This window comes from Malus sylvestris, chromosome 2 (assembly GCF_916048215.2).
Source record: "Malus sylvestris chromosome 2, drMalSylv7.2, whole genome shotgun sequence".
Taxonomy (NCBI): Eukaryota; Viridiplantae; Streptophyta; class Magnoliopsida; order Rosales; family Rosaceae; genus Malus; species Malus sylvestris.
Genome location: NC_062261.1, coordinates 1,773,627 through 1,800,745, shown reverse-complemented (window position 1 = coordinate 1,800,745; position 27,119 = coordinate 1,773,627). Strand labels below are relative to the sequence as shown.

At 36.7% G+C, this 27,119-nt stretch overlaps 2 protein-coding genes across 4 annotated transcripts in view; both read left to right on the top strand.

Annotated features, from left to right (window-relative positions):
• Positions 1 to 22,451, top strand: part of LOC126592399 (uncharacterized) — a 31,341-nt gene extending 8,890 nt beyond the window's left edge. For 2 of the 3 annotated variants that reach the window (XM_050258105.1, XM_050258097.1), the window contains exons 3-6: positions 18,272 to 18,436; positions 18,576 to 18,662; positions 18,741 to 18,812; positions 20,082 to 22,451. In XM_050258105.1, the coding sequence (XP_050114062.1) occupies positions 18,371 to 18,436; positions 18,576 to 18,662; positions 18,741 to 18,812; positions 20,082 to 21,971 (2,115 nt within the window). In that variant the 5' untranslated portion in view covers positions 18,272 to 18,370 and the 3' untranslated portion in view covers positions 21,972 to 22,451. Of the gene's footprint in view, positions 1 to 15,866; positions 16,366 to 16,994; positions 17,082 to 18,271; positions 18,437 to 18,575; positions 18,663 to 18,740; positions 18,813 to 20,081 lie in introns of those variants that run through there. The other variant, XM_050258091.1, reaches the window with a different exon arrangement.
• LOC126592499 (uncharacterized) lies at positions 5,921 to 6,633 on the top strand. The gene is made up of 2 exons (XM_050258191.1): positions 5,921 to 5,991; positions 6,172 to 6,633. The coding sequence occupies exons 1-2, from the start codon at positions 5,953 to 5,955 to the stop codon at positions 6,481 to 6,483; spliced, it is 351 nt and encodes a 116-aa protein (XP_050114148.1). The 5' UTR covers positions 5,921 to 5,952; the 3' UTR covers positions 6,484 to 6,633.
• Positions 22,452 to 27,119: the final 4,668 nt, after the last annotated feature.

The window sequence follows — 27,119 nt, the reverse complement described above, 5'->3', positions numbered from 1 at the left end:
CAATACTGAATGAACATAAAAGTTTCCTAAACCAAGGGATGGTTGGTGTGGGAGTCCCGAAATTGTCTGTGCTGGACTGCGTCTCCAATTTCTAATTCATATGGGAATAATTATTGATGCAACTCTAAGTTATTGGGCTTCTATTAGACCAATTGAATTATCTATTGTTGTTGTTATCTATTAGGGTCATTACATAAAAGATACCATTAGGCCCATTTAGATTTCAAACCATACCTCTATCTTTCGATGCATTTAAACCCCTTTTCTGATATGGAGAAAGGGTGAATGAAGATATGAATTTACTTTAATTCCTTTTGCATTTCTGCATTTACTTTCTTGCAATTTCCCTTTTTATCATGTCTGATCCTATCAATTGGTACTAGAGCCAGAGAACCACCGTGGATCTGTGGTTGGCCTCCATCGATCCCACACTTCCAGCACCGTGGAGAAGTGTGATGGATGAGTCTGGTGGTCTGGTGTTCTATTGGAATCCAGAAACCAATGTTTCTCCAAATCCAGCTCCGCCTCCACCACCTCTGTCACATCCCGACCCGCGAATAAAGAATATTCACAAGTTAGGGTGTGAGTCATATCTTAGCCATAGAAATAAATTCTACAACCAAGATATGGTGGAAAATTAAATTAAATTATAACAATTACACCATACATCAACAAAATCTTACATACAAAATTTTAAAATACGCAACGAAATAATTATAGCACACAAACTAATTCACAACAAAAACTACTAACAAAATAATAATTAAATTGTAACAATTCTTTCGAATACATAAAATATATGCAAATGAGATGGATGAATGTACTCACTTTCTTCTAATCTCGTCAACACATACCTAAGGCACCCAAGCCTGCACGTCCCATACCATGCTTATACCACTTGGCTCCGGATACGTTAGAATATAAGTTAACTCCCGTTCATCCCTTAAACCCAATTTTTGTAATTAAACTCTCAGTTTCCACTTTATTAAACAGGCACTTCCCCCGACGTCCAATTGTATATTCCAGCCCTGCACCCTACGCCTGACATATACAAGATTTCATTATTTTAATAATCAACCAATTGTACCCTACACTTGACATATACAAAGTTCATTATTTTATATTCAAGGCAAACTTCAGCCCTTGAATATCCTCACAATGCAAATACTCTACACAGGTGAGCACTTGACACAACACAACTCTTTTTCTTGCTTTGCAATGCATATGTATACGTCATGTGCATAATACTCACATTTTATCTTACAAACCTGCAAGCTTCAACATAAACCAATCTGATTAGTAACAAAAGTAATATAATCATAATATCAATAACAAAGTAGTAATTTATAATCCATCATATAAGGCGTTGCTCATTGACCACTCTATATATTTTTCCAATGTCTCGTCCATTTTGGTCGGGCAACCTGTTTTTATTAGAAAGGAATAGACATCCATGTTAGAGAAGATAATTGTTAAAGTGAAATACATGGTTCAAAGGCCACAAGACATGAAATCATGTCTCTAACTTTTCCCTTTCCAAACATCATCTTTTATTTTTATTTTGGCCCACCCTTCTACTTCTTCTCATCTCTCTTCCCTTATGTTCTCACTCACTGACAAACCAATTTATAAAAGATAGTATCCCAACAATTAGTAAACTGATATCATATGTGCAGCCTTTTGAATATCATTTTTTACAACAATATAAATATATATATATATATATATATATATATATATATATATATATATATATATATATAGCCAATAGGAAATAATACCCAAATAATCATACCAGTTCTTACGTGCCAAAATAGGGTTTAAGCATATGCATATTTTAGCTCTTCATATAAAACTGGTTTTGCATAAATAAACACACCTGCATATGAAGCTTGCATATAAACTAGTTTTGGATAACAGTAGCCAATCCAAGACAACAATAAGAAAGGAAACAATTATGGAGAGGATAAATAAAGTATGGAAATCGTTTACCCATACACAACGAGATACAGGTTGAGTCGAATGGACTCCACAGCCCTCTCTCAGTTCCGGTTTCTGGTTTATCTCTCTCTCTCTCTCTCTCTCCACTTGATCACTTTCTTTCATCTGGCTCTCCTTACTCATTCTCTCCTTCCTTTTCACTCTTGCTTTTGCTTCGTACTCTTTTCCTTTCTTTCATCTCCTCTCACAGCTCTCCCTTTTCACTCATCATAATACACCTCATCTCTTTCTCATCATCTCAGTTTGTCAAAAAATCATAACCAAGGGTGGTGATAGTTGGCGGGGATGGATGAGGCACATGGAGTGACTCTCATGAGAGCATAGCCACAACGTCATCCATCGTCTCGTTCGTCGTGGTTGCCATTAGTGAGTGTGAATAGCCAAGCGTGGCAGTTGTTGAGTGAGAGGTGAGGTTGAGTTGATGATAAAGATATGAGGACTTGGGTTGGCAATGGCGAACTTGACGCGATGATGATCAAAAGAATCCATTTTTGGTTCCTTGGCTTTCTAATGCTGTTTTCTTCCGTTCATTTGTAGTCACGTTAATTAGACTTGCACAACTAACTATTTTTTTATTGATTGGTGTGGTGTTTTCATAGCTCTTACTAGGAGAGTAAAGAAGAAGAGAGTATAGTCTTGTAATAACAGAGTCACGCACCGGATTTAAGTGGTTTGCCAATTCGGCTACGTCCACTAGACTTGTGTTTATATTTGTAATTCACTAAAAATGAGATTTACAAAATACAATGAAAGTAGCTTGAAAAGCCATTACATAATCTACTCAAATTGGATGCTAAAGAAGGAGGGATATGAGAAAAGGAGGATTTCTTCTTTGCTGGCTTGGCGTTCTTCTTCTCCAGATCTTCTCCTTCATTTATATAGAATGTAATCATACCTCTTGTTGCTATTTGGCCATTTACGTCCCCCTTGACGTTGGAAGCTCATTTGTTCTCATATCATTGGAACATTTGGAATGATAGATTGAAGCATTTAAGAAAGAATATAGACAAATAATTGAAAATTCCCCTAGGCTAGTGAGTAAGCACTCTAAAACATCAACAACATATTGCCACATGCATGTCAATACATACACATACATAGTCTATGACCCTATATAGACTCACACCTCTCCAAACTTGGGGGATGAATCATCACACTACATTAACTCAACTTGCCAACTCACTAAAAACTCAACACTTAGCCATACGTACAAGCTATAGACTTCCCACCTCCACACCCTAATTATTATCTTCTATTAATTACCAACTTCCACCTCACCCTTTAGAGAAAAATGAAATAAGCAAAAACTACTCAAATAATCCCACATGAAGCTCGGCTATAGCAATGATAATTGCCATTAGCAAGTAAAAATAACTTTAGGGCCTACCAAAAACAATCTAATACATATATAAGTTATGTACAAAATTACAAAACTACAATGAGGATGGCAAACACTAGAAACCTCTCTAGTTGGAGAAATTTGAGTTTAAAAGTACTAGCTAGGCTTAGATATTTTCTTGTAGTGAAAGGATCCCTACTAACTTACATGTTAAAAATACGCGTTTTTTTTTTTAAATTTTTTTTTTTACTCATAGCGTATATAAGGAACCCAATAAAATTATAACTTCGCACATACATACATACATACATACATATATATATATATAATTTTTTTATTAAATACGGGGTATTACAACATCCTCCTCCTCCCGATCACTACCATATTCCATAAGAGTATAGGCCCACATTTCCCTACTCCAGTTGTACTTATCGACCGCTAGATTACCTAGCCTCATGTATGCCTGAGCTTCTCGTAGCTCCTACATGTACCCAGTGGCGGGTCTAGACTTTTATCATTGGGTGGTCCCAGTATTGGAGTTGAATGGAAAGAGTCTGGATCTTTCCCATCAAAGGCCCATGATCAAGTGATCCGGGCCGTTGAAATTTGATCCAGGATCTCTTCCCGAGTTAAACTATCCGAAATCGGATTGAACCCATCAAAATTGGTGTTGTACCATTCGAAATAACATTGTTTAAACTAATCGAGTATGATTTTCATGTATTATATCGTTCCATGTTCTTAATTTCTACACATTCAATTATTAAAACAAAAATTCATATCAATTAATGGAGCTAAAAACTTATGTATTTTTGTTCAAAAACAAAACATATATATATATATATATATATTATATAAATAGAAATTAACCATCACATGATCAAATCAATATAAAAAAATCATAAATTACAATCCAAGCACTAACAAGTATCTATTAAGAATCTAACATTTTTATCCGATACACATCAATTTAATGGCATTCTATTTTGGACTAAAATTAGAAAACTTATTTTAATTTAGAAATTAGGACACTATTAAAATAAAAAAAATAAAATTAAGAAATGAAGTGGTGGTTGAGAGGAGAGAGGTGGACATGTGGTGGCTTGGGCAGGCGGTTTTCTGGTTCCATCTTCACGAACATGCAAAGGCATTGTCCGTTGTTGAACCGCTTTTTCGAAATAGAGGACCTATAGATGAGGTAGATTAATTATTACCTATGATTATATTCTTTTTGTTGCCTGGATGTCGGGCTGGCTTTTTCGAAACAGAAAACTGCTCTTAATATTTGCCTTTTGTTGCTGGATGTCGGGATGGCCATTTAGTTCACCCATTGTTTTCAAGGCATGGTACTGTTGAATTTTATATCTGCTGAAGCCTTTTACCTTAGCATCATGTTGGTGATCCTCCTCCTCTACACCCAAATGAAAGAGGAGGAATATTTATATCTGTCTAAAGTCTAATTGTTTGTTGATTGAACAGTGTAAGAAAGAAGCGATGATCACTTATGAATTATTCTTTGATTGATGGTATATTTCTCTTAAGTTGGTTTACTGGAAGAAAGGGTACTAATTTTTCTTTGACTGCAATCTGTTGTTGAGTTGTTTTTTGCAAAACAATTGAATCTATTTAACTGCACTTTTATTTTCCACCTTGGTTCATCTTGAATTCTATGAATTCAATGGGTTTATGTCATTTTTCTTTAAAAAAATTGTCTTCTTGACAGTAGTTGGCACTGTTGCCGGAAATTGCCCTTTTATCTTACACTATGTTTGGATGAGGGAAATAAATTTGGAATTTGAATTAAAGACATAATTTATAAATTGACATCCACCAATTCCCTTGTTTGGATTCATAAATAGAGAAATTTTGAATTTCCGCATGGAAAAATTTTTTGGAATTTGGGACCTCCAATTCCCAAGTTTAAATTTCATGTAAATAGGTGTCATTTTCCAATTTCTATGATTGAGAGTTAAAAAAAAAAATCCATATTCAATTCTATTGTTCTTTTAGGTTACCCAAACAAGAAAATTCACAAATTCTATAGAATAAAATTCCATCATTTAAATTTCAATCATTTTAAAATTCCTTAGTAATCTTAAATTTCTTCATCCAAAAATAGTTCTGCTTTACTGAATTTTATTTTTCCGTTTTCCATTTTTGTTTTAGTGGTTTTTTTTTTCTTTATTCATTCATTCTTTCTTTCCTTCTATTTTCTGTTTTTTTTTTTAAAAAAACACGGTAGTCTTCTTTTTTGTCCAATTCAATTTTTAATTGAAGTCCTTTAATTATTTGGAGCCTTTATGTTTGTGTTGAACTTCGTGAGTTATTAGGAGTAGTAGTCTTTGGTTTAATTTCTCTTTTCAGTCAAGTAGTTATCTTTTGTTGCCATTTATTATTATGGTATGATGGTATTCCTCTTCACTTATAAGTGAGAGGCAAAAATGAAAGGTTCCAAATGTTCCTGTAAATTCTTGTTCGAGTCTCGTTGAAGGCAAATTCGATACTAAATTAAGTTGCTTGGCCGAACTCACCCTCTCCTTAGTGTGAAAATATGTCGTCATACTAAAAAAAAAGCCGACTACTGTCTGTCCCTTGGTCGCTTAGCTTCTTTCATGAAGGCAGCTCCCGACTTGCGCAGCCTTGTTTTGGGGGTATGTATGTATTGTATGCCTTTGTTATTGATAGGTTACCAAATAAAAGTTGATATATGTATGAATGTTTTTGTGCGTTCATATCCTCTCATCTCTCTGTTACCTGTATTCTCGAAGAACCAAAAGAATGAACAACGGGGTTTGTTTTGAATCTGGTCTTGTTTGCTTTCCTTGTTGCAGTTGGAATTTGGAACCTCCAACGAGGACATGGCAATACTAGAGAAAGTTTCCAAACAACCCCATCACTGCCTCAAGGTGGTAGAAATAGCAGGGTATCGGGGTCACAAGTGTTGCGTAAAGCATGTCAGGTACTTGGTGAAGAATGCTGTTGCACTGGAGAAGATTGTTATAAATCCTATCCGGTTTTGGTGTTGGCCTACGGGAATGGAGATCAATTACCTACTGGAGAACGAGGAAGCGAATGCAAGAGATCATGCCATCCAACACCTCAAGGAAAAAGTGCCTGCTAGTGTAGAATTTGTGTGCCTGTAGGAGTGCAGCGCCGCAGTGTTTTTTTGTTAAATGATAGATTTTGTTAGATTAGATGTTAAGTTAGTTACCGAGGGAACCCACACTGCAGTGATTATATTATTAAATAATGTCTACAGTTTATATTAGTGTCAACTCTGAGCCTTTGACTTACTTTTGTTTACTCGGATCATAGGGTCCGAGCAAGATCAAATTTTTCTGCCTGTCTTAATTCGGACCTAAACCCTAAAGCCCAATAGACAACTTATCCCAGCACACATTAATTCGGCCCTTAAATTCAAAAGCCCAATGGAGAACTTATCCCAGCCCACATTAATTCGGCCCTTAAATTCAAATATTGGTTCTCCCGATGCTGATTTAATCAAACCTTTTATTTCCCGCACATCAGGGTTATATTGTCAGAGGACGATGGAGTTGTCCGAAGTTGTGCGACGGATCGGAGATCCTCCCAAATATTGTAAGGTTTTATGGAAAACTTCAACCATTGAGCCAAATGCTCACAATTACCAATCTTGTTGCGGCAAGTGTGCACATTTAAGGCTAGTATGGTATTGTTGTGCTTTTTAAAAAAACTACTTCTACTGTGTTGTGAGAATAAACAGTTGTAAAATAAAATTGTTAAGTATTTGGTAATTTTTTTTTTTGTAAACGTGCTTTTAATAAAAGAAGCAGTGTCTGAGTGTCTGGTAAACTTTTATATATATTGTTTTGAATATGTTAAATGACTAAAAAAGATATAGTATTTAATGTGACATAATAATTGTCAAAGGCATAATAACGTGTGGGGGGTATACTTGCCATTTGAAATTGGTGGTCCTGCATTGTCTTATGAATTTATACGTTTCTAAGTTGGGAAATTGGCGGTGGTGTCCACCACTTCAATTTTCGGGACTCCCTCACCATCTATCCCATGGCATCGGAAACTCAAAGATTCGTTCATTGTTTTGGGTTTGATGTTGAATAGTATTTGCAATAATTATTCCCATATGAATTAACGTCAACAGAAATTGGAGACAGAGTTCAGCACGTACAGTTTCGGGACTCCCACACCCACCATCCCCTGGTCTAGGAAATTTTTATCTTCATTCATTACTGCCATATCGATGGAAAAGAAATAACCCTGCGGTAGTTGGGCCTTCTTGTCCATTAGAAGTACCCTCAAGACATACGCCTTATCAGATGGGTCGATGCGAAATTTGTACTGACTCTATTTGTCAACCTTCCCCTCAATTCTACTTTGATTTCGATCGTTTTTTGTGCTGATGTGGAGCCACCCACTGGTTCATTGAAAAAGAGGAACAAAAAAGTTTAGAGAGACAAAAAGAAACGTAATTCAAAGCATCTAACATAAAATAAATAAGGAAAAAACGACACTTAAACAAAAAAAACAACCACCTCAGTGTCAGCATTGCAGAAATATTAGCAGCTGCCTTTTCGTGATCCCCTTGGACTATAGGCAACAATTCTTGATATCTTGTCCCTGGAACACAAAAACAGCAACAAACAAAAGAAATTAAACCCCTACTTCTTAAAATGGATAAAGAGAAACATAAATCTTACCAAAAAGAGCACGAACATACCAATATGCAAGTCATTTTGCATTGTTTATTTATATTATCAACAATAATACTACCAAATTGCATACCCCTGTGCCACTGCTGCTGCAGAATTATTACGAAAGAACTCCTCTTCAAGCCACGACTGCTCCTATTAGACTTAATACGTTCATGTAATATTAAAACTACCCCTGTGCCACTGCTGCTGCAGAATTATTACGAAAGAACTCCTCTTCAAGCCACGACTGCTCCTATTGGACTTAATACGTTCATGTAATATTAAAACACCATTGTACTAACCTTGTGAGGAAATCCTTCAATGCACAACAAGGACTGAAATTGAAGCTGTTCCCATCATACTCATATTCTTGATGTATATCGATGGTAATTTTTCTTATTTTTTTTTTTGTTGATGGTTGTGGGTTGAACGCAAAATAGATGTTTGATTGTGTAAAAATTTATGTATATACAAAATATTTCCACATTTAGAATATCGTCAAGGATTATGTAAGGTAGAAATCATTAGAAAAAAAAAAAAAAAGTCAATAAATTTAGGAGGTGTAAAATTACTACATGCTTTGGGGTTTGGAGCATTCCATATTCTTTGTTGCCGCTTCAGTCTTGTGACTTGATGGTCCTGCATCGTCTTATGAATTTATACGTTTCTAAGTTGGGAAATTGGCGGTGATGTCCACCACTTCAATTTTCGGGACTCCCACACCATTTATCCCATGGTGTCAGAAACTCAAAAGATCCGTTCATTGTGTTGGGTCTGTTGTCGAATAATATTTGCAATAATTATTCCCATATGAATTAAGGTCAAGAGAAATTGGAGGCGGAGTCCAGCACGTACAGTTTTGGGACTCCCACCCCCACCATCCCCTGGTCTAGGAAACTTTTATCTTCATTCACTACTGACATATTGGTGGAAAAGAAATAACCCTGATGTAGCTGGGCCTTCTTGTTCATTAGAAGTACCCTTAAGGCAGACGCCTTATCAGTTGGGTCAACGCGAAATTTCTACTGACTCATTTATTTGTCAGCCTTCCCCGCAATTCTACTTTGATTTCAATCGTTTTTTGGTGCTGATGTGGAGCCACCCACTGGTTCATTGAAAAAAAGGATAAAAACATTTAGAGAGGCAGAGAGAAACGTAATTAACAGCAACTGACATAAAATAAATAAGGAAATTTAAACGACACTTAAAAAGAAACAAAAAAAAAAAAAAAAAACCACCACCTCAGTGTCTGCATTGTAGAAATATTAGCGGTCGCCCCTTGGTGATCCCCCTGGACTATGTGTAACAACTCCTGATATATCTTGTACCTGGAACACAAAAACAACAGCAAACAAAAGAAATTAAACCCTTACTTCTTAAAATGGATAAAGAGAAACAAAAATCTTACCAAAAAGAGCATGCACACACCAATATGCAAGCCATTTTGCATTGTTTATTTATATTATCAACAATAATACTACCAAATTGCATACCCCTATGCCACTGCTGCTGCAAAATTATTACGAAAGAACTCCTCTTGAAGCCACGACTGCTCCGGTTAGACTTAATACGTTCATGTAATATTAAAACATCATTGTACTAACCTTGTGAGGACATCCTTCAATGCACAGCAAAGACTGAAGTTGAAGCTGCTCCTGTCGTACTCATATTCTTAATGTATATCGATGGTAATTTTCCTTATTTTTGTTTTTGTTGATTGTTGTGGGTTGAACGCAAAATAGATGTCTGATTGTGTAAACATTTATGTATATACAAAATATTTCCACATTTAGAATATCATCAAGGATCGTGTAAGGTAGAAATCATTAAAAAAAAATGGGTCAATAAATTCAGGAGGTGTAAAATTACTATCCATCGATAAATCCATGTTGGAAAAGGATAAAACTTCGAAATCACTATCCATCGATAGCACATGCTTTGGGGTTTGGAGCATTCTATAGTCTTTGTTGCCGCTTCAGTCTTGTGACTTGATGGTCCTGCATTGTCTTGTGAATTTATACGTTTCTATGTTGGCAAATTGGCGATGATGTCCACCACTTCAATTTTCGGGATTCCCACACTATCTATCCCATGGCATCAGAAACTCAAAGATACGTACATTGTTTTGAGTCTGACGTCGAATAGTATTTGCAATAATTATTCCCATATGAATTAATGTCAAGAGAAATTGGAGGAAAATAAATAACTAACACTGGGTACGACCTTTTTTACTCCTGCCATAACGGTGGAAAATAAATAACCCTGTAGTAGCTGGGCCTTCTTGTTCATTAAAAGTAACCTCAGGACAAACGCCTTATCAGTTGGGTCGACACGAAATTTGTACTGACTCTTTTTATTTGTCAACCTTCCCCGGAACTCTACTTTGATTTCGATTGTTTTTGGTGTTGATGTGGAGCCACCCACTGGTTCACTGAAAAAGAAGGATAAAGGAGTTTAGAGAGACAAAGAGAAACGTAATGAGAAGCAACATACATAACATAAATAAGAAAATTTCTTTTTAAGGTAGCTCAAACCAGTTTGCAATACTTGTAGATATCAAAGTAGAGGGCAGTACAAGTAGAAAGATTGTTATTCTAGTAAAAACTCAAAAGGTTGAAAAAAGATTAATTTGCATCTACTTTAATCCCAATTAGTTTTTGGGTATGATGTCGAATAGTATTTGCAATAATTATTCCCATATGAATTAATGTAAAGGGAAATGGGAGACGGAGTCCAGCACGTACAGTTTCGGGACTCCCACACCCAACATCCCCTAGTCAAGGAAACTTTTATCTTCATTCACTACTGCCATATCGGTGGCAAAGAAATAACCCTACAGTAGCTGGGCCTTCTTGTTCACTAGAAATACCGTAAGGACAGACTCCTTATGTGTTAGGTCGACACGAAATTTGTACTGACTCTTTTTATTTGTTAGCCTGCCCTACAATTATACTTTGATTTTGATCGTTTTTGGTGCTGATGTGGAGCCACCCACTTGCTCACTGAAAAAGAAGGACAAAAGAGTTTTGAGAGACATAGAGAAGCGTAATATAAAATAGATAAGAAAATTTAAACAGCACTTAAACTCAACTTGATATTCTTTTTAAGGCCGCTTAAACCAGTTTGCAGTACTTGCATATATCAAAGCAGATGGCAGTACAAGTAGAAAGATTGTTATTCTAGTAAAAACTCAAAAGGTTGAACAAAGATTAATTTGCATCTACTTTGATCCCAATTAGTTTTGGGTCTGATGTCGAATTGAATATGCAATAATTATTCTCGTATGAATTAATGTCAAGCGAAATTGAAGACGGAGTCCAGCACGTACATTTTCGGGACTCCCACACCCACCATCCTATGGTCTAGCAAACTTTTATCTTCATTCAATATTGTCATATGGGTGGCAAAGAAATAACCATGCGGTAGCTGAGCCTTCTTGTTCACTACAAGTACCCTCATGACAGACTCTTTATGAGTTGGGTCAACGCGAAATTTGTATTGACTCTTTTTTTTTGTCGGTCTTCCTTGCAATTCTATTTTGATTTCGATCATTTTTGGTGCTGATGTGGAGCCACCCACTGGTTCACTGAGAAAGAAGGACAAAAGAGTTTAGAGAAAAAGAGAGAAACGTAACGGAAGTAACTAACATAAAATAAATAAGAAAATTTAAACGACACTTAAACTCCATTTGATTTTCTTTTTAAGGCAACTCAAACCAGTTTGCAGTACTTGTAGTACTTGCAGATATCAAAGCAGAGGGCAATACAAGTAGAAAGATTGTTATTCTAGTAAAAACTCAAAAGGTTCAACAAAGATTAATTTGCATATGTTTTAATCCCAATTAGTTTTGGGTCTGATGTCGAATAGTATTTGCAATAATTATTCCCATATGAATTAATGTCAAGAGAAATTGGAGACGGAGTCCAGCACGTACAGTTTCGGGACTCCCACACCCATCATCCCCTGATCAAGGAAACTTTTATCTTGATTCACTACTGCCATATCGGTGGCAAAAATATAACCCTGCAGTAGCTAGGGCTTCTTGTTCACTAGAAGTACCCTCAGGACAAACTCTTTATATGTTGGGTCGACTCGAAATTTGTACTGACTCTTTTTATTTGTCGGTCTGCCTTACAATTCTACATTAATTTTGATCGTGTTTGGTGCTGATGTGGAGCCACCCACTAGTTCACTGAAAAAGATGGACAAAAGAGTTTAGAGAGACAGAGAGAAACGTAATGAAAAGTAGCTGACGTAAAATAAATAAGAAAATTTAAACGACACTTAAACTCAACTTGATATTCCTTGTAAGGCGGCTTAAACCAGTTTGCAGTACTTGCATATATCGAAGCAGATGGCAGTACAAGTAGAAAGATTGTTATTCTGGTAAAAACCTAAAAGGTTGAACAAAGATTAATTTGCATATACTTTGATCCCAATTAGTTTTGGGTCTGATGTCGAATAGTATATGCATATACTTGTTCACTAGAAGTACCCTAAGGACAAACTCCTTATGTGTTAGGTCGACATGAAATTTGTACTGACACTTTTTATCTGTCAGCATGCCTTACAATTCTACTTTGATTTTGATTGTGTTTGGTGCTGATGTGGAGCCACCCACTGGTTCACTGAAAAAGAAGGACAAAAGAGTTTAGAGCGACAGAGAGAAACGTAACGAAAAGCAGCTGACATAAAATAAATAAGAAAATTTAAATGACTCTTAAACTCAACTTGATATTCTTTTTAAGGTGGCTTAAACCAGTTTGCAGTACTTGCAGATATCAAAGCAGAAGGCCGTACAAGTAGAAAGATTGTTATTCCAGTAAAAACTCAAAAGGTTGAACAAAGATTAATTTTGTGTCTACTTTGATCCCAATTAGTTTTGGGTTTGATGTCAAATAGTATATGTAATAATTATTCCCATATGAATTAATGTCAAGAGAAATTGAAGACGGAGTACAACACGTACAATTTCGGGACTCCCACACCCACCACCCCGTGATCTAGGAAACTTTTATCTTCATTCTCTACTGCCATATCGGTGGCAAAGAAATAACCCTGCGGTAGCTGGGCCTTCTTATTCATTAGAAGTACCCTCATGATAGACTCTTTATGAGTTGGGTCAACATGAAATTTGTACTGACTCCTTTTTTTGTTGTCAGCCTTCCCTGCAATTCTACTTTGATTTCGATTGTTTTTGGTGTTGATGTGGAGCCACCCACTGATTCACTGAAAAAAGAAGGACAAAAGAGTTTAGAGAGATAGAGAGAAACATAATGAGAAGCAACTGACATAAAATAAATAAGAACATTTAAACGACACTTAAACTCAACTTGATTTTCTTTTTAAGGCAGCTCAAACTAATTTGCAGCACTTGCAGATATCAAAGTAGAGGGCTGTACAAGTAGAAAGATTGTTATTCTAGTAAAAACTCAAAGGGTTTAACATAGATTAATTTGCTTCTACTTTAATCCCAATTAGTTTTGGGTCTGATGTCGAATAGTATTTGCAATAATTATTCCCATATGAATTAATGTCAAGAGAAATTGGAGAAGGAGTCCAGCACGTACAGTTTCGAGGCTCCCACACCCACCATTCCCTGATCAAGGAAACTTTTATCTTCATTCACTACTGCCATATCGGTGGCAAAGAAATAACCCTGCAGTAGCAAATAACCCTGTAGTAGCTGGACCTTCTTGTTCGCTAGAAGTACCCTTAGGACAAACCCCTTATGTGTTGGGTCAACTCAAAATTTGTACTGACTCTTTTTATTTGTCAGCCTGCCCTACAATTCTACTTTGATTTTGATCGTTTTTGGTCCTGATGTGGAGCCACCAACTGGTTCACTGAAAAAGAAGGACAAAAGAGTTTTGAGAGACAGAGAGAAACGTAATGAAAAGTAGCTGACATAAAATAAATAAGAAAATTTAAAAGACACTTAAACTCAACTTGATATTCTTTTTAAGGCGGCTTAAACCAGTTTGCAGTACTTGCGGATATCAAAGCAGAAGGCAGTACAAGTAGAAGGATTGTTATTCTAGTAAAAACTCAAAGGGTTGAACAAAGATTAATTTGCGTCTACCTTGATCCCAAAATTGGGTCTGATGTCGAATAGTGCAATAAGTATTCCCATATGAATTAAGATCAAGTGAAATTAACAATACAACAAAATTTATCAATAAACCCACAAAAACACCAAAATACAAATAAATCAACAACAGCAGCATTGAGAGATGCCATAGTGCTGAGATCGTCCATCAGCATATCTTTCAACAGCACTTGATAGAAAGATTAAAAAAAAGAAAAAGAAGAAAGCTCTATCTCTAACGAGCTAAAATTTCAAAGATATTTGAAAACCGTTTTCATCTCTCAGAACGGTTTGAATTGGTTGCAAGAGGAGTTGTCATCACTCGGGGAAACACAAGATGAGAATGTATTTCAACTTCTCTGGGCAGAGAAGCCTAAATGTTTACGGAGGAGTCAGCCTTCGATAATCTTCGACGCTACATTTCTCCATCTCCAAGCACCCATCCTTGGAAAAACTCTTGACCCCCCAAACCTGTCCATTTCAAATCCAACCATCACCTTCTGGAGTTCCACCTATGGTGAACAAACCGAGTTGCATTACCCCCAGACCTTACTTCATGTCTTGGTCAAGCTCCGGATAAACGAAAGAATAAGCCTCCATAAGAGTAGCCCACCACTTCAAAGATGTCAAACTTGACCGGAATCTGCTATCACTCCACCAAGATATAGGGTCAATGCAATACATAATATATGCTCGAAAAGAGTAGAACTGCTAGAGGACACGACAGGCGGTGAACTCAAAGAAATGCCTCCACGTTCAAGTTCGAAAAGTAAAAGGTTGGAACAAAGTACTAACTGAGCATTAAAAGGAAGTAATGCGAGCGCAGTAAGGGAGAGGGATTGTAGTGGTCATGGCCTGGGCATCCAGACTTTCATAAGCATGGATTTTTTGCAGGGGAACGAGGATTTGCAAGACAACGAAGATATCTGAAATGCAGAGTGCTCTTGGAGTTGTTGAGAAAGGGATAGTTTGGCTGTCTCAGTACTCTTTGCTTCTTCTGTGATGTGTTCCCTGTAAAAAAGTGGTCATGTTTCTTTGTTCCGCACGAGCTAAAGGATTGCATCATTAGGAGAAAACGGAACATGGAAACCACTTGAGAGCCGTTATTATAATTCTAAAAATGGCATGTCAACATCAATATTTTGGGAAACGGATCCTCTCCGGATACCTTCCACCAACTCCATCAAATCCATCAATTCGGATCTTTGAAATTTGATCAAACAACTAAAAGCATGAGTCCACTTTAAAAATTATAATAATTTTAGCTGTTAAATCAAAGTTTCAAACACTGATGCGCCAGAAACATCTTTCGTAATCCCATAAAATTTCCCAATAACTTTCATTGTTTTGAAAACTTAATTCCCATCAATCAATTATAGAAAGCTAGAGTTTCAAACATGTTAACTAAATCAAACAAAACATGAAACACAAAGCTAAAAAGCCTTATACACAAAATGAAGTTGACTATATGAATTTTATAATCCTACTACGCTCGGTTTTACGCAAAGTCTCATGTTAACAAAAGCTAAAAACAAAAAAAATCACAAAATTCTAATCACACCACGAAGAGAATTTCAAAGTTTCAAACAATGGCCCATTTCCCAACAGTAGTTAAACCCACAGAAGAGAAACAGAAACAGAGTTATATGTGAAAAGCCCAATCGTTGTGTGCACCCAGCAAACACCCCAATCTCATACCCAGCAACCCAGGAAAGCCCCGAAACAACTACTCTCTCTCTCTCTCTCTCTCTCTCTCTCTCTCTCCATATGTATCCCTCTCAGTCGTATCCTTTTCTACTCTCTCTCTCTCTCTCTCTTCAATCTCTCTGCAAATCAGCACGTTCGAGCAAAAGACGCTCGAACAGGTGTCCTTCTCTGCAAACCTTTTAGGGTTTCGAAAACCCCCAAACCCCCAACTCCGATTTCAAATCAATCCCCAAACTCACATTCTATCGGTTAGGGTTCGTCGTTTTCGATCATTTCTTCTGGGGGTTTGTGTATTCAGATAAGGCTTATTGGTTCCTGGGCTCTGATCGATCGATTCGCCAATGGCTTCACCTTCGTCTTCGTCATCAACGGTTGCCAATCGGGACGGTTCTGCTTCAGCTGCCGAGGATGAAGCCATCAAGTCCGAGACCCGAGCTTTTGCGCAGGAAGCGTTGCTGCAATTCCAGTCGGGCAAGTTCGATCAGTGCCTTGCCGCCTTGTCTGAGTGCCTCAAGAGGAAGCCAAACGATCCCAAAGTAATTCTTTTTCTTTTTGTTTAATTTTATTTGAGAAGAAGAAGCTTTCTTTTTTGAAAACCCAATTTCTGAAATGATTTAATTTTGTATTTTTGTAATGATCGAGGTTTCTTGTTACTTCTTTATTATTATTTAGTTGAATTAAGTGTTTGCTTTGAATTAATTTTTTAGTTTTGAATTAATTATAATTGGTTTTTGGTTGTGTGCTGGATCTTATATAAGAAAGTTTAAGCACTTTTAAATTATGGAATTTGGTTGCTTTGCTTAGTAAAAATTGTAGTGAAGCTCATGCGGAGTAAACAAAGTCTTAAGCTAATGCTACGTATGATGTCGTCTTCCCCCATGTGAGTGAAAATGATCAAGAAATATATCCACCAGTTGTAAAGGATAATTTGGTGAAATGCACCATAAGGAAATGACTGGCTTAAAATACCGTGATCTTGAACATCATGTCTGTACCAACGACTCTTATTTCGAGTACTCTTTTGGAAGATTCTTTTTACATGGATTGAGATGGAATTATGTTGCTTCTTGATTCTGCATTTTGGTTCAAATGGCTTATAATATGTATTATATAAATGTTTTGTATAACATTTCTAATCTGTGCATATTATGGATATTCTTATTAGATATTTCATAATATCGGACTTGCGGAGTTCTATCGGGATGGTTGTTCAGATCCTAAAAGGTTGCTTGATGTGCTTAATGATGTCAAGGTATCTTAAATTCTCTCTTTTTCTTCCCATTCTAACACACACAGAGGTTTATAGTACTCACATATATACAAACTTGCTTATAGCATTCTTGCAACAACTTTACGTCATTATATGCTCCAACTACCTGGGCTGTTAAAGGACAGGTGATGAGAATATTTTGTAATTTTTAAATTGTTGAACTTTTAATTTGAGTGGCACTAAATGAATTAGTGTGAAGCTGAAAACTGTTTCTGATTTGTTTACCTCGTGAAATATAAAGTTTATGAGAGGGAGATTTGAGGAGACGTGGCGGGTTCACTCTTTTGTGAGTGCTTATGGGTGGAGCAGTGATAGAAATTTTGGTGCCTTGGAGCACTCTGTGTTTTTCTATCAACATATTGAGATTATGTTTTAGCTGTCTAGTCTTGTAATTACTAAAGTTTTTTTCTTGGGGGTTAGATTTCATCATTTTTGTAGTTTACACTCATTCCTTCTTTGGTGTCTAAAGTATACTTAGGAAGAAAAGCGTTTGTCGAAAGAGGTTGGAACAGTTATAGAACCTTTGCCATGCAGAAGCAGGCAGAGTTGAACCTTAAGCTAGATATCGTATCTGTTGAAAGACATCGTTGTTGAAAGCTTAGAAACTTTATTGACTGTGTTATGTAATTATATATGACTGTAGTGAGTCTGTTAAAGGGGGCCTACAGATGATTTTCAAGTTCATATAATTTAGCGAGGTTATAGTTCTGGGCTTTCCATCAAAGTTGGTGACAATTTGAATGATGAGTTTGGTATTCTTGAGGTTTCTAAGGATGGTGCTGAGTAATCTTTCAAGTTTGAAAGGAGTACGTAGTGCTCTTTATGTCCTCTTCTATCATAAGTTAGAAAGTGAAATCAGACATATATTAGAATTCTTATGATTTGGAATTTTGTATACATTTGTATTTGTTGTTCTTTCACTTCCAATCACTAAACTAGCATATCAAATTGAAAGTGGAGTACTGAATTCTATTTATTATGATTTTGGTTTGCTTGGTATTACTGAATTGCAGCAACTATGAAGATTATTAGAGCTAGCATTTGGGGACACCTATGATTTGCATTTTGCTATTCAGACAAGCATGAGCATTATGCAGGAGTCGTTATTTCCATCAATATGATAAATTGATGTCAACGTCTATTCTAATTTCTTCTTATTGGTGTTGGTTTAGAAGCGAAGTGAAGAGCTTGCTCGAACATCTGCAGAACAGGTGGAGTCTGGCAGCAATACTGGAGATAAAGTTGCATTAGGGTCCAAAGGAAGTGGTACAATGGGACATCCCCTTTCTGCTGTTTACATGGATGAATTTGACACTTATGTTGCCACCTTAAACATTGTATGTTGCTTCTTCATCATGTTTTTTTTAACTTTTCATATTTTTTTACTTTCTCTGTTAACTGTTGATTATATTTTTCCAATATTAACTTTCTCTAATTCAATGGATGTTTTTGTCGGAAATCTGGGATCTCGTGCAGGCGGTTATCTGGTTCCATCTTCACGAATATGCAAAGGCATTATCTGTTGTGGAACCGCTTTTTCAAAATAGAGGACCTATAGATGAGGTAGATTAATTATTACCTAAAATTATATTCTTTTTGTACTTGTAATGTTGTGTTAAGTGCTTCTTTATTTGTATGCAGAAAACTGCTCTTAATATGTGCCTTTTGTTGCTGGATGTTGGGCTGGCTTGCCATGATGCAATGAAGTCTGCTGTAAGTACTAATACTAATAGTTTGTGTAATTGATTTTGTTTATAATTGTGCAAGATGGTCATTTAGTTCAACCATTGTTTTCAAGGCATGGTACTGTTGAATTTTATATCTGCTGAAGTCTTTTCCTTAGCATCATGCTGGTGATCCTCCTTCTCTACCCCCAAATGAAAGAGGAGGAATGTTTGTGTCTGTCTAAAGTCTAATTATTTGTTGATAGAACAGTGTATGAAAGAAGCAATGATCACTTAAGTTGGTTTACTGGAAGAAAGGGCACTAGTTTTTCTTGGGCTGTAATCTGTCGTTTTGAGTTGTATTTTGCAAAAAAAAGGGAATCCATTTAACTGCACTTTGATTTTCCACCTTGGTTCATCTTGAATTTTGTGCATTCAATGGGTTTATGTCAGTTTTCTTTTTAAAATTTTGTCTTCTTGATAGTAGTCTGGGATAGAATGATTTTATGTCTGTCAAGTGTAGTGTAGATGGGTGAAGATAACATCGGTAACAGTGTTATATTTGAGCTGGAGTTCAACTTGCCTGGTTTGAGGGGAATATTGGGTGATGTTTGTTAAACAGTTCGATGATCTTTTCTGGTTGATTTTGCAAGTGCTTTACCAATAATTGAAATTGTTTTATTTTTACCTTTTGTTCTAGGAAAAGGAACTGTTCCAAAACTCTAATTGTGCACTCCTCATAAGAGTATTTTTCTTTCTAAATATAGAAAGTTTGGAGTGCAAAATTAGATTTTTGGAATGCCAATAACAGTTCTCTTTGTGAAAAACTATTTCATTTTTGGGCATCAGTCTCATCAGAGTTTCAGGGGAGCTCATTTTTTGGATTGCTATTTGTTTCTTAATACCTTCTGTTAAAAATTATAGAATATTCAAACTACTTTAGAGGTTGACAAACACTCCACCAAATGCAAATAAGCATCAGTTGTGTTAAATTCTTGATGTTGGCTGTTGGGAAGGTAATTGTTGATTGGATGCGGTTAAAGTTTGAGGTATCACTAATTGTGACATCAATATAGATGCTACTTTTAAGCATGGTCAAGGCTCTTCAGTCGTGATGATTTTTTCAATAGTGATTCCATTGTTCTGTTCATTTGTGTATGAATTGTACAAACATGTGCTGAGTCCCTCTTCATTATGCACTATAATTAGAGGGGGCTCCTTTACTGGTTAGCTACATCGGGGTAAAGATAAGCTTGCTATGTTTGTATTCTGTTGATTTGATTCCAAACTAATTCTTTTTGCAATTCCTTTTATTCAGGATGTTTTGATTTATCTGGAAAAATCTTTTGGTGTGAGTTCTATGAATCAAGGAGACGGTGGAAGCACTGCTTCGCAACAACCTGCAAACCCAGTTGCAAAGCCTCCATCTCTTTCTACCAATTCACCAGCCGCAGATGGTCCTACTTTAGATTCAGATTCAAATGCTTTGGAGTCTGAGGAGACTAGCGAGTATGATAATGTGGTTTTTGACATGGATGTTGCACAGCCAACTGGTCTCTTATCTTCAAACGATATTTCTAGGAACCCAGTTCACATGTCTGCCTCTTCTGTTTACCTGAAGCTTAAGATGCAACTTTACAAGATTCAGTTTCTGCTTCTCACTAGGAACTTAAAGCAAGCTAAACGTGAAGTGAAGAATGCTATGAATATTGCACGTGGGAGAGATTCTTCTATGGCTCTCCTTTTGAAGTCCCAGCTTGAATATGCTCGTGGTAATTATCGTAAAGCCATCAAGTTGTTGATGGCATCTAATAATCGAACAGACACAAGGATATCGAGCATGATCAACAATAATCTAGGCTGCATTTATTACCAGCTTGGGAAATATCACACATCATCAGTATTCTTCTCCAGTGCATTGCGTGATTGCTCATCTCTCCGGAAGGATCGGCCTCTAAATCTGTCAACTTTTTCACAGGACAATTCCTTCTTAATCGTATATAACTGTGGTATGCAGTACTTGGCTTGTGAGAAACCACTACTTGCTGCACGTTGTTTTCAGAAGGCTGGTTTAGTTTTCTATAATCGACCTCTGCTGTGGCTTCGATTTGCTGAGTGCTGTCTGATGGCTTTGGAGAAGGGATTAATGAAAACCAATTTGGCATCATCAGAAGTTAGAGTTTATGTCATTGGCAACGGAAAGTGGAGGCAACTTGTAATGGAAGATGGGGTTTCGAAGAATGGAAACTTGGGTTCTTTTGAAAGAGGTGATTTATTTTTGGGCAGTGATCGGCAGCCTAAGCTCTCCTTGTCCCTTGCCCGGCAGTGTCTCTCGAATTCCCTGTACTTACTGAACCGTTCTGAGTCAAGCTATTGTAAGAATTCTTTGCCCTCTAATTTCTTCTTAGACGATAATGAATTAGGGGAAGCGGCAGTTTCCAAGAATTCAAACCACAAGAATTTTCACAGTATGGATTCCGAGGCATCTGCGCTATCTGTAGGCTTTGGTCAGGTTAGCATAAATGGGGACGGAAAAGAGCAAAAGGCGGGAACTACTCAGGAGCTTGTGCAGAACTCCCTTTCATATTATGCTGATGTTCGTAACAAGGAAAATTTGTTGATCAAACAAGCTCTTTTGGCAAATCTGGCATATGTAGAACTAGAATTGGAAAATCCCATGAAGGCATTGTCAATTGCAAGATCTCTCTTGGAACTTCCAGAATGTTCGAGAATTTACATCTTTCTAGGTCATGTGTATGCTGCAGAGGCTCTGTGCTTACTAAACAGGCCAAAGGATGCTGCTGACCATTTGATGACATATTTGTCAGGAGGTAATGACGTCGAATTACCATTCAGTGAAGAGGACTGTGAACAACTGCAAGGGATCAGGGCTGTTGATTATGAAGAGTCGAACGGAGGTTCAATGGCTGCCAAAAACTCATCTGAAAACAGATTAGGTATTGTGTTCCTCAAGCCAGAAGAAGCACGGGCAAACCTGTACGTAAATTTTGCTGCCCTGTACGCTATGCAAGGTGAACTTGATCAGGCTTGCCAGTTTGTTGCACAGGCATTGTCCATAACACCCAACAGTCCAGAAGCAACTTTGACTGCAGTGTATGTGGATCTCAAGCTCGGTCACTCACAAGAAGCTCTTGCCAAGTTAAAACAGTGTGGTCGAATCACTTTCGTACCTAGCGGATTGACATGAACAAAGCTTCTTGATTGTTGTATCGGTGGATTATCGCAACATCCAGGCCCGCCTCTCAATGGTAAGCTACTGGGGGTAGATCAGCAATCCTTCCATCGGAGGATTTGTATCATACATATAGTTCAATTCAGAAATAATTTTTTCTGTTTTCTTTTCAAATTTTCATATGTAGGGGCTTATTAATTGGTGGTGTGGCTGTGTTTTGGTTAGTGCGGAAGCCCACCTTTTGGTCATATTTTGAGATGTAGTTGTTCTGATTAGATTTGTGTTTTAGCGGCTAATCGAGTTGGTTAAACGTGGTTAGAGATCTCGTGTGTTCTCCTAGAGAAAGGAACTGAAAATGTTCATTCATTCTGTATCAACATTGAAGTCATTTTTCCCTTGCAAATGTCATTCTTGTAGTATTTCGCCACTCTACCGTACGTTGTTTCTGTCGATTTCCGATTTGAATGTTTAAATGTGGATGATTATGCAGCCTAATTAAGCTTATTAGCATGTATTATGGAGCATTTGATGTTCTTGGCGTCCTCTTAGCTTTTGCTTACCTTTAAATCAACGGATATTGTCATCAAGTGGTGACTTGAACTATCTGACGAGTCAATCCACGAGTAACCTTGGACCACAAGGTGACCCTCTGAGAAGGCAATGTATTGTGTGTGTGGATGGACGACCGCGTGGTCCAGGCGAATGCACTTTCAAGACTTCCATCGGAGATATTCTTGTGTTTGGACGTCTGTATAAGGAATTAGACACGAGAGTAAGACCAAAATTTAAGCGGATGAAAATGTTTTGTGTGCGCGGTTGGACAGTTACGTGGGTTGGATATCGGCACACTCCAGTCCAGAGCAATCCAGGCCAAGGATGGATAAAAAATACACGTTCCACTGTGTACTCCATTGATACTATAGAATGGAGAGATGATAATAAACCAACGAAGGTACAAAATGTTTGCTTGTTGGGTACGAAAAATTAAGGGGTCGAGTGATAATCTTTTGGCTTGTATTTTTCAGCTTTCAGTTTTTGGTTTTTATTTTACGGTTTCAGTTTTCAAAACAATGAAAACTAAAAATGAGATGATTATCAAACGGCCCCTAAATAACCACATTATTGTCACCAATTTCTTAGATGTTGGATGATTTTGTGGGAAATATGCAAGTATATAACAAGAAAGAAAAAGGCTTAACATGCAATTCTTGTTGTAATTAAATTTTACTGTGAGAATCCTAGTGTTGGTATAAGAACAAGGAAATTCTGGGTTGCATTGATACAACAGCAGCAGAACCAATCAAACACGTACGACACGACGACACATGCACTAGGTATTTCTTTGATTTTTTTGAATTTTGAGATAAGATGATGATGATATATATAAGAGGTGAACAATGTTCATGTGGCCATGTGCAATGGGTTTGAATGGTCCCCTCCCTATCCTCCTCTACTTTCATCCCTGCTGTGTTCTTGGCCATTTCCAGGGCCAGATTTACTGGGAAATTGTTGTGACGGTAAATCCCTTTTTTCTTGATTCTTGATTAATAATAAACTACCTCACACAGTCTGTCACCCCGGTTTTGTTTTGACGTGGTCTCGCTTGCTGACGATGATATTGTGTGTGCTCTCCTATAAGTCTTTTGCGTTTATCGTTTTTGTGGAAGATTTATACTACCGGTGCTTGTGCTTGTGGTAGCCATGTAAGAATTTACTCTTTACGTTTGTTTGTTCATATCCAATATGTATATCGGTCACTGAACTTTCATAGCATGTTAGTGGGTGGTGTACACATTGTCTCTAAAAGTTACAGTGCCAGAGTGTATGGATATGGAAGTTGAATTGACTGAAACCAAAGTACGAATGAGAGAAACAAAGGATTTTAAGGGGATTGTTCTGTCTCCTAGTCCTTGACACAAGGAACAGAAATTTCCTTAACCCTTTTTTGTGTCGAATTAATAATAATTCTCAATTTTGTTCGTAAAGGATTGATATTTGTAGTTTTAATCTTTTTTTATATATTTATTTTATCATTTTTTTAATTTCTGACGTAACAGTGGTGAACAAATAAATACAAGTCAATTTATTGAGCAATAAGACGTCTCCCTCTTTCTTTTGTTGAAAGTTCAAAAAACAGCACTGATTCTCAAAATGTAGGATTACTCAAAGTCCATAGGAATCCAAAATTCCCAGCTGTTGTATACACATGGCTGTCCTTATTTGACATTGACACAGTTCGTGAACACAATATGATTGAGTTAATACGAATTTGAATTTACAATTACACTGATTGTGTTTTAGGTCAAATAATAAGAATTCCAAATTAATCCTTGAAAAAATGTCACAACTTAGAATTAACCAATCCTTGAAAAAATGTCACAACTTAGAATTAACCATAGTTACACGATTTTGTAAGTTCTATTTGAGAGCAAACACTTTGTGATTTGTACAAAGACTTTTGGGACGACAAGGAGATTAACATTAACACATGCGGTAGACTTTTAAGGAGTTGTATTACTTAGGTATACAAGTCAGAAACATTCTTAGATAAACTAGAACTCTTCTAGCTGATTTATGCATAAGTAATCTTCGGTGATAAGGTTAATCTTTGATAGGGTTTACTTAATGGGAGGACTCCTAATCAAAGACCATCACATATAGTATATAACTGAGGTCCCTGTGCTCTCACTAAATACGCAAGTATACAGAAATTCTCAAGCCCCATTGAGTGAGTCTTGCTTCTGGTCAGTGCAGAGATACAGAAGAGCCTCTGTTCTTCACCCTATTTCTAAGACGATGTCTTCCTCAGGTTAGTGGTTAGATCAGTATATGAGTCAGTTGTTATATAACTTATAAATCTTGACTTACATTTGGTATCAGAGCCCTCACATATCATCTGACCCTATGTGAAAGGCATCAAGAAATTTCATTCTGTCTTGCAGGTTATGGAACTGGAACTGTATCATCAAGGAAAAATATATAAAACACGTTCAAGGATGACTAAAGTTATCCTTGATCATAAGGATATTATGTTTTTCAATCGATACATGTACTAGTGATGGTGCTTAAAATTCAAGACATGATTATTGATCATCTAAAGATGATTTTTCTTTCATGCTTCGAATTTGAGCAGCATATCATTTTATATATATATTTGAATCAAATTAATATTGTCAAACCACAAAGGCTTGTGATTTTAATTACAGAAATTCGAATGTTGACTATAAAAATGATATGATTAAAGAAAGTTTTCACATATTCATCAATCTAAAGATGTTGAAGATGTGATTTATGGTTTGGGGTTAAAGATTAATACTCTTTACATCATGAACGTTTTCTTTTCAGTGAATCCCAGCTCTTTGAATCTCAATACAGTTGAGCCTCTTACTGGTGTCAACTACAGAAAGTGGAAACAAGATCTCGAAATCGTTTTGGGAGTTATGGACTGGGATTTGGCACTGAGAACTGAAGAACCTCCGGCACTCACTGATGACAGCACCTCCAATCAGAAATCCAAGTATGAAAAATGGCATAAATCCAACAGAATTGCCCTATTAATCATCAAAAGGAGCATGACAGATGTGGTGAGAGGTGGCTTTCCTGATGAAACAAATGCCAAAGATTTTCTGAAGTCCATTGAGGCAAAGTATAGGGAATCACCAAAAACTGAGACAGGTAATCTCATGAATGCTCTCACTACCATGAGATATGATGGGGTTCAAAGTGTGCGAGAATACATATTGAAACTGGTGGACGTTGCTGGAAAACTCAATGCACTCGAGGTACCAATTTCTGATACTTTTCTGGTACATGTCATTATGAATTCTCTGCCTGAAAGTTATACACAACTCAAAGTTTATTATAATGGTCTACGTGAGAAATGGGATGTGAATGAATTGATAGCTATTTGTGTGAGTGAAGAAGAAAGGATGAAGAAAGAAAGGTTTGAGAAAGAGAGAATTGAGTCTGTGAACTTTGTCCAAAGTGTCACTAGGGCCACTAAATCTTATGTTCCCGATACTGCCAAAAAGGATTCTACCAAGTCAGTTCCCTCTCCTAAAAGAAACTTCAAACTTAATAAACCTTCAGTTTTCAAGTGCTATTTTTGCAAAAAGGCAGGCTACATGAAGAAAAATTGTCCCAAATATAAGGCTTGGCTTGCCAAACAAGAAGCAAAGCAAGGTAAAAATGTTTTTGCTTGCTTTGAATCAAATTTAATTAACATACCTAGCACTGAATGGTGGCTTGACTCGGGCTCTTCTATACATGTTACAACTTCATTACAGGACTTCACAACAAGGAGAACACCAAATAAGGATGAAGTCAAAGTTTCGGTTGGCAATGGAAGAAGAGTTGAAGTCAAAGCCTTAGGAAGTGTTAGACTAAAGCTAGAATTTGGTTTTTATTTAGAGTTAGATAACGTTGTTTATGTGCCTTCCATGAAAAGGAAGTTGATTTCTATTTCAAAGCTAGTGTTATTGGGTTTTTATTTTACTATTAATAAAAGGGGCTTTGACGTTTTTTATGAATCTTCTCAAGTAGGGCATGGTTTCATGAGTGATGGTATGTTTCAACTTAAATTGAATCAAACTGAATATGTTTTCAACGTACATGATGATAAAATCAAAACTCAACAGTCTTCAATATTATGGCATAAGAGACTCGGCCATATTTCTAAACAAAGAATGGAACTGCTTGTCAAAAACGAAATTCTCCCTCCATTAAACTTCAATGATTTTGATTTTTGTGTGGATTGCATTAAAGGGAAAATGACAAACACTAGGAAGGAAGGCTCAACTAGGAGTAAGCAACCCTTAGAGATCATTCACACTGACATTTGTGGTCCTTTTCCCACACAAACCTTAGAAGGAAACAAATATTTCATTACTTATATTGATGATTTCTCAAGATTTTGCTTCATTTATTTGATTTCAGAAAAGTCTAAAGCACTTGAAACTTTTAAAATTTATAAAAGTGAAGTCGAAAATCAATTGGAAAGGAACATTAAGGTTGTAAGATCTGATAGGGGAGGAGAGTACTATGGTAGATATACTGAAATTGGTAGAAATCCTGGACCCTTTGCGTTATTTCTGCAAGAACATGGAATTGTAGCCCAATATACCACACCAGGTACTCCGGAGCAAAACGGAGTAGCCGAGAGGA